Source organism: Pangasianodon hypophthalmus, chromosome 16, assembly GCF_027358585.1.
Source record: "Pangasianodon hypophthalmus isolate fPanHyp1 chromosome 16, fPanHyp1.pri, whole genome shotgun sequence".
Classification (NCBI taxonomy): Eukaryota; Metazoa; Chordata; class Actinopteri; order Siluriformes; family Pangasiidae; genus Pangasianodon; species Pangasianodon hypophthalmus.
In genome coordinates, this window is record NC_069725.1 from 18,627,523 (window position 1) to 18,635,995 (window position 8,473).

The 8,473-nt window shown below is 37.3% G+C and overlaps 1 protein-coding gene across 1 annotated transcript; it reads right to left on the reverse strand.

Annotated features, from left to right (window-relative positions):
* Positions 1-1,110: 1,110 nt before the first annotated feature.
* irx7 (iroquois homeobox 7) lies at positions 1,111-2,887 on the reverse strand. Its single transcript, XM_026920075.3, has 2 exons — positions 2,414-2,887; positions 1,111-2,179 (listed from the first exon to the last, which is right to left on the reverse strand). Exons 1-2 carry the CDS (start codon positions 2,618-2,620, stop codon positions 1,382-1,384), a joined length of 1,005 nt encoding a protein of 334 aa, XP_026775876.1. The 5' UTR covers positions 2,621-2,887; the 3' UTR covers positions 1,111-1,381.
* Positions 2,888-8,473: the final 5,586 nt, after the last annotated feature.

The window sequence follows — 8,473 nt, forward strand, 5'->3', positions numbered from 1 at the left end:
TGATGCACATTGCACGCTAACTCACAGTTACACTAATTACTTGTCTCATTTTGCATTATAGCTCTCAGAAATAAAGAGATTGCTGAAGTGGTACTATTAAGGGTACATCACTTGTACTTTTAGTATGTATCTTTTACCTGGGACGTTGCATTTGGAGTACTCTTTAACCTTTAAACAGAGAACAAACATCAGAGGTACTTAAGGTGTCTGTGGTCCTTAACCCTTTAATGGGCAAGAACATTAAAACACTTTAAACAAAGAAAATTAATGCATTACTATTTTTGAACTCATTAGAGTTCAATTAACACCCAGGATACATAACCCATTTAAGGGTTAAGATGAAATAATGTACCTTACATTATTTTTAAACATATAATGATGCATATTAAAGGTACAAAAGATGCACTTTTGATGGTTCCACTACAGCGACAATGTTTGGTACCTTTATTTCCAAGAGAGTAGCTATTAAATTCATCGTAAATGTTGAGAGAATGAGAAAGTGTGAGAATCAGTAATCTGCAAGTACAAGAGTGTGTGTATAGTGCATACATGTATTACGGGTGTGTCTCTTTTGCCTTCAGAAATTCCACTTGATTCCTCTTTGATATGAGTTTTAAAGTCTGTCTTTGAAAAAATAAAAAGAGGAAAAAAAAAGGCGGGGGGGTGTCTCTCACCAGCTTGGCAGATTTAGAGCAGATAATGGTCTTAATTATCACCCAGCAAGACGAAACAGTTTGTGTTCTTAATCCTCACTGCTCTGAATTGTTTTAACAGATCAACACTAGATATGCAAATCCCTTAATGGCTCTGTTTTCCCACATAACATGAAAGCAAAAAATACCCCCATTTTAAACCCCCCAGGGTTTAAGAGATGACCTTAAAGCCTGTTTATACAACCATATTGAATATGAATATTTAGCAAGACAAAATTGAAAAGCTGATCTACTTTTATTCAAGCCTGCATACAGACCTATGCTTTCTCTAACCACCATAAAAGGCTATGCATATCAATACATGATATGGTTATATGTTTATTTTCATTTACTTAAAATACTTTAAAATAGACTAAAAACAAGACATTTTCATTCAAACATGACCATACAAACATGATTTTCATTTTCAAATGTTTTATTTTAGCAAAAATAATTAATCATAGGCATGTAAAGGCATTTATAATTTACAATGTGTACAACAAAATAAACTTTACAATTATTTACAACAATCTCAAGCTCATTTGGTGTTAAACCAGGCATGTAAACCTGACTGTAAACTTCATGACTAAAGGGTCCAGGATAAGAATAACCAAAAAATAAAAATAAAAAAAGTTCAGCTCTTATCAGAACAGTTCCAAAGTGCAAACATCTGCCTTGCATGAGTTGCATTAACAGTTTAACTGACTCTGTGGGAGAAAGTGTGCAGAGTAGTTTGCAGGTAAGTAGCTGCTCCTGGACGCCCAGTTTGCCCACCATTTGCTAAAATCTTGGCAATGCTCATTGCTCTTCTTCACCGGAGTTTCGGAAGTGGCTGTCTCTGCTAGAGACCAGATTTTCGGTTTCTGTCCATTAGCACTTTCTTTACACTCCTTACTCGCCGATTCACACCCAGCCTCGCTGTTTCCGGTAGTAACGGCTACGGAGCCGGAAGTGTCACCCTCGTTAGGCTGTTCGAGTCGTTCCGTTAGGCGCTCCTGAGCCGGGCGCAGGGCCTCGCTCTCCACTGCGCTCAACTCCTCCTCAACATCAACGATCTGAGGATCGATGTCAGCCTCATCGTCTGAGCATCGATCTTTCTGCGAAGAGCCATCATCATCTTCTTCTTCTTCTTCTGCCTCGCTCTCATCAGCCTCCTCCTCCTCATCGCTTTTGGCTTTGGACGCCCAGCTGACGCGGTTCTCCTTCTTGAGGCGGCGGCGCGCGTTGGCGAACCAGGTGGACACTTGCGTCAGGCTCATCTTGGTGACGATGGCCAGCATGATCTTCTCGCCCTTGGTGGGATACGGGTTCTTCAGGTGCTCGCTGAGCCAGGCTTTCAGCGCGCCAGTGCTTTCTCTGCTCGCCACTTTGGCCACGCGTCCTGGCTCATCCGCGACCACCGGTCTGTAGGGAGAGAAATACGCACCGCCGCGGCTCAGCACAGCCTGGTGATAAGGTGAGGCGGCTTTCAGGTCGTATGAGCTCCCCTGAAAAACAGAGAATACAGCACTTTAGCGAGGGTCTAAACGTGTTCCTTTTGCGCATTTGCGCCGTGCGTAATTAACGCGCCACAATAACATATCAAGGAAATGAATTCTCAGTCACATTAGACTATAGCAGACATGCGTCGACTATAGCAGATAAGTTTGTAAATGCACTATCTACAGTCTCAGAGTGAAATCAGTTCAATTTTAATGTTACAGCTTAAATATAGTACTTACCATGTGTGCCATGTGTCCAGGATGTGGGAACGGAATGAAAGTGTATCCCGGTATTCCTGAAAAAGGCAGAGGCATCCCGGCCATGGCAGCCAGATGAGGAGGAGGCTGCTGTACCCCCGGCGCACAGCCCAGCATCTGATATCCAGCAGGCATGGAGACGTTCCTGTCCACAAAGTAGTGACCAAATCCGCTTGGAGAAGCAGGCATCCTTAAAACCTGAGCATCAAAGTTCGAGTGATCACTCTCTGAGCGCACCGGCTCTCTTTATAGATGGAGCTGCAGCGAGGGGCGGGGTCAAGTGACATGACTGACAGTTGTACTCCAAAAGCCGTGAGCTTTCACTCGGACTAAAATCCCTTCAAAGGAGAATTCCGCTGTTCCTTTTAACGGCCTCTAAAAAGCCATTAAACACACGATACTTATCTGAGTCCTGCGATCTGCATTGTGGCAGAGATAAATAGTAATGCCTCATTTGAAATTCACATTATAGGAGATAAGGCTCTCTTACAGGATACCCTTTAGAAGAAGATGATGATGATGATAATGGTCAGTGCATTACAAATCTAAATCTAAATATTAAACATGCTTATTGTAACCATCTATTGCGCAATGATGTGCGTGATGCATCTTTTCTTAAACAGTGCATAATGCAAAGCAAATTTCTGATATATAAATTATGTTTTATGATTTAATATAATATTAATAATTTATTATGTATTATTTTAATAATAATAATAATTATTATTATTATTATTCATTATTATTATCAATAATCATAATAATTTAATATATAAATAAATATATATATAAATAAATATAGCCTATAATATATAATTGTATAAAATAAAAATAAATTATTTTCTAAATTTTCTTCTAAATTATTTTCTAAATGCTAAACAACGACAAAAGCTACATGATTTTAAAATATCAAAACAAAAACATCTGCAAGGCAAACCTGAAAAATCTGAGCCTAAGCAGTATCCGACCTCGCCATAAATCCCGCATATTAACAACTTAGAATAAACTTTTTTCTGGATCATGCTGAGGTTGTTTCATCTCTCTGTCTGAGCAGGACTATGCGAGACAACACTGGAGATTAATGGGAATTTGATTAACAACACCGTGTCATGGCGCGTCTGACACCTTGGAACAAGCTGGCACTAAATCAGAGCCGTAAACCTAATGCTTTAACAGCAGGTAATAAACGTGTCTAAACATCACCATCATTAACGTTACAGTGAGCTAAATGACTGATTCCAGAGTTTTACCTGCAACAAGGTACAGATATTTCTGGCCATGTTGTTACTTTTGCGTGTTTGATTTGCCTGTGCACCTCACCAAAGTGCGCAAGGAAGTAATGACACTGCTATTGTCATGTTATTTTTATACTATTTTTATTATTTTATAATCATTATTAATGTTTAATGATCTAAATCAGACAATTCAGCTACTATACACAAAGAAATAGCATTAAACTACAGTTTGTCTGTGGGATGTACCCTCAAGGTTACATCATTTTTACATTTAATATTGTATTTTCATAATTTATTTCAATTGATTTATTTTTGTTGAATTAATTGATTAATTAATTAATGATTAATTCTTTAAGTATGTATTTTCGTCTAGACTTTTGGATATAGTGTAGGCCTCCCTTTAAAAATTATTTAAGGTGAATAAATGGACCACGATAACCCTAGTTTTTTTTTTGTTTGTTTGTTTGTTTGTTTTTTGAAAGGAAAATTTAAATGTACACTATATGCAGCTTTGTAGGTAAAAGGTACAAAAGGTGTGCTTTTGAAGGTTCCACCCCAGCAAAAAGGAAAGGTACAGCTTATTACCCTTTTGTGTAATGAGAGAGAATATTATGGGTGAAATTTGAGAAAAACATTTTTTTACACACACACAAACATATGTACACACACACACACACACACACATATATATATATATATATACAAACATACAAATGTGTTATTTTTAATCAAATTATATATATAATATTATATAATTTTTTTTTATAATAATAAAGTAGAGCAGTTTTTCTTGCTCAAAATGAGAAAACTATCTTGCTTTATCAGGATGGAGTGAGTAGAAGAGCTTTGATGAGATGAGGAGTTGTTTTCATTCAAAGGGCACCGTTTCGGTTGTTGTAATTAAATCGGTCTAAGTGAAACAGGTGTTGACTAATGTATATGATAATGACAGCAGAACAGATGCTAATGCCACATTGTTCCAGCAGCGCAGATAAGATTAGAATTCCTAAACTTCCATGCGAATAGCCTGGCTTCACTCCCCTGCAGAGAAAAGCACAGCAAACAAGCCAAAATATACTGGCTCACATTTCACATGCACATTTCAGTGCGAAACCTGCAAGGAAACCTGCATTGTGCACTCATAAAGTGCATGAGCAATCAATAGAGCTGGTGTAGTCAAAAATGTACAAGTCTTAATTATATACATTATAATTCACTTATAGTTTTTATCTGTTCTACAATTTAAAATAAAAAAAGTTAATTAATGAAAAAAGTTATTAATTCTAGGAAGGTAATACAGCATATTCTCTGTAAAGCAATATTCTGAGAAATTTTAGCTCATATGCTTTACTTCTTTGTTTGATATAATTATTTAATACAAAGTGTATTAAAAAAAAAGAAAAATCCAGATCTGATGACATTTTTACTCAGTGTAAAGCTCAACTATAACTGAATTTAAAATATCTATTAAAAAGAGAGAGAGAGAGAGAGAGAGAGAGAGAGAGAGAGAGAGAGAGAGATTAAAGATGTTCAAGAGCAAATTTGCCCAGTGTGTACAATGGCCTGACCGGTGAGCAAAGATCAGGGATTATGCTACAAACAGCTCAGGGCAACGGCCATTGTGTCCATCACACATGGCTCTGTTTTCTTTCCTTCCTCCTTTCTCTGATTGCACACAATGCAGGTGTTACACATGCTCTAGCAGGTCAGGTTAACACCGTTTGCCTAAAGGATGTTCCTCGTTTGCAAAGAGAGTAGAAAAAAAAGATGTGCACTAGTCACAATGGCATCTGATATGTAATGGACAGAGACTGAGAGCTCTACCCCAATCCCACCCCCCTCCTTTTTTTTCAAACCATATAGATTATTGTCTAATAAATCAGGCAAAATCTCTATATTTTATATAATGATCAACTCTCTGTGAGTGAGTTCGCCTTTTTCAGTGCTTCATACAATTTGCTACAACTATCAGAGGAACAACAAATTATCAGGGCACTGATAAAAAAAATAATAAAGCTGTATGTAAACCTCGTTAAACCACTTGTCTTTGATAAAATACCCTATTTGATTAGGTCTGCCATTTGTAGTCCTATTCAAAATAGTCTACTTGAAAAAGAATGACCTTGCCAAATCAGATTGAGAAGAACAGACCACAGTATGTATGGCCTAATGAGCTGATAATGACAGTGGCCAAAAGGTGTGACTTCATTTAGTGGCCCCTGCATACCACTGAGATAACAAAAGGCCTGAGCATGTCATTAGGATAGACTATAGTCTGGACTGAATAAGACCTGTTAACAAAAGCTTGAAGGGAATCCACAGAAAGCATTTAACACTTAACACCTTCGCCATGTTAGTTTTTCTTTCCGAGCAAGTTCCTGATTGCTGTCGAGGAAATACTTAATCCTGTGAAACGCTCTCACATTTTAATGCTGAATTTATGTGAATATACACCATGCGCTTGGTTTGATGTCAGTTCTAAGGGTTGCAGAACTAGGGATAATCATACTTAAACATTTGGAGGAGCCATTATCAAATTTTTCCTTTTTTTTAAACAGGCCCGTATACAGCACTGAAATAACCTCTGTGTGTAATACAGCCTCTGTGATTAATCAAAGTAGGACACAATCTCAGGGGAAAATTGTAAAGACATTTAAAACACAAATCAGTGGGTTAATATTACAAATCATGTAAGGGTGTGGTATGAAATTTTCATGTAATTATAACAACATAACATTTTAAAGTAAATGCTAAATGCCATATAACACAGATGTAGTGCAACTATTATTTGCCTGTAGGGAAAGCCATGACAATATTATTATAAGGTTAAGAATGAATGGAAGATCACGAAATGAAGACTTTTTTAAAAACAAACAAAAAAAAACCAGACTTGGAGCACATTCAGTAGTCAAATAGGACAATATAGGAATAGAATTTTCTATATACTCGTTCAGCTTTAAAGACATTCTAACATACAGTATATCGAGTGATTTGAGACAATAACAAATATCTTTTTTGGGTCCTCATTATCTAAAACAATGTTTTTAAGACTTTATTATCATGCTATAAGTTTTTCCACATGTGACAATGTGTTCACAAGAATTATTCATGTGGTATAATCACACCTCCATGTGAAAAAATGAAGGGGAAACAGTATAAGAGTGTGACACGTGTTAATTTCACATGTTGGTTAGTAAGAAATTTCAGATTAACAATCTAATCAAACAGATAAAACCCCACAATCTGAAAACCACTGTGTTTCTCTTCGACCCCCCTGAGTCTCCATTGGAAGCACTAACAGGATTTACCGAGGCCTCAGTCCCAAATGGAGGGCTGTTAGCATAGCGTGAATGTTATCAATGCTGTCCCACCTCTTTGCTATCAATTCTCCCCCTCCACCTCCAGCCCATCTTTTGTCATTTCCCTTATCAGCCCTACTCCATCACTCCCTCTAACAGAGTAGTGGCACTGTAAGCGAACCACCAATGGGAGGATGGCTTTGTTAGGGGATCGAGCAGGTCCTGCCCCCCGCTCTCTCTCCTGGGTGTGATTTGATTGACGGCCCCTGCGTGGGGTGAGTGACAGGTGGCATTCGTTAGCCTGTGACAAACACTGAGGGCCTGGCTCATGTGAAGTCCCCGGTGGCGTGTGTATGCGTGAGTGTGTGTGTGAGATCAAGCTGCGACATGAGGCCTGCATTGCCTATTACCACATAGAAAACACTTAAGATGTTTATTTCCCACTTCATATGCCTGCTCTGTGTTTATTATTTGTAATATGATCATTCTGATGTGCAGTGTGCTAATATTCAGAGACTTTTAGTGAGACTTTTACCACCTAGATGATGCCTTAGACTGCACTGTGTAATATGTGTTTGACAATATATATGTTTCTACGTGTTTCTAAGATGTTGCACTGATTAGCCAAGTCAGATTATTGAAAATAAAAAATTGACTACTTCTGATTTATTTGATCTAATCATCATATTTGCTTTGCCTGGAGGTCCAAATGCATGAAAAAGAATTAATACTAATGTCTTTGAGATTAGAGGATATCCCAAAGTATACTCAAAAAAGAAAGAAATATAGTGTAGGTAGAAAAATATATATTTGCCATGCCTCCACACCTTTACAGAAAAGTCACAGGAACATCTTATTCAAATAATCACAAGATTCACATTTTTAGATATGTTATTATTAACACATTTTTCACATGTGGGTGTGATTATAGCACATGAATAATTCTCATGGTCACATTGTCATGCGGAAAAACTTATGATCACATGAGAAATGTACTAATAATATACAGAAATGGAATATTACAGTTCTCCACTCTATCAATCAATTTCAGGAGAAATTTCTATGAATTAGAATAAACAATAATCATGTGGTTGAATTTTGTTCCATCTCATTTTGAAAAACCCTGATCCTTTGCCTAACTTTAACATTTTGTATCTTTTTATACAGTTTCAGTTGTGTGAGTTTTTCTCCTTTGGTCACATATAATTTATGCCATTGATCTCCTTTCTGTCACACGACAAAAATCCAGTCTGACAGGACGAAGTGTGTCTTTTCACACCCTTACAAGAGACAGCTACATGTCCTGGAGTGTTACCATGTTAGCCTAATAAATATCATCTTTTTCTTCCAGTGACAACAAGGTCAACTGTTTCATCACAAAAGCCAAGAATGTCACGTGGCACAGCCGAGACTCAAACCTGGCACTAAGCACCACTTTCATAGTGACATTCCTCTAGAATATAGCAAAAGCAATTATAGAATGAGTTCAGGCTACCTATAAGGAACAA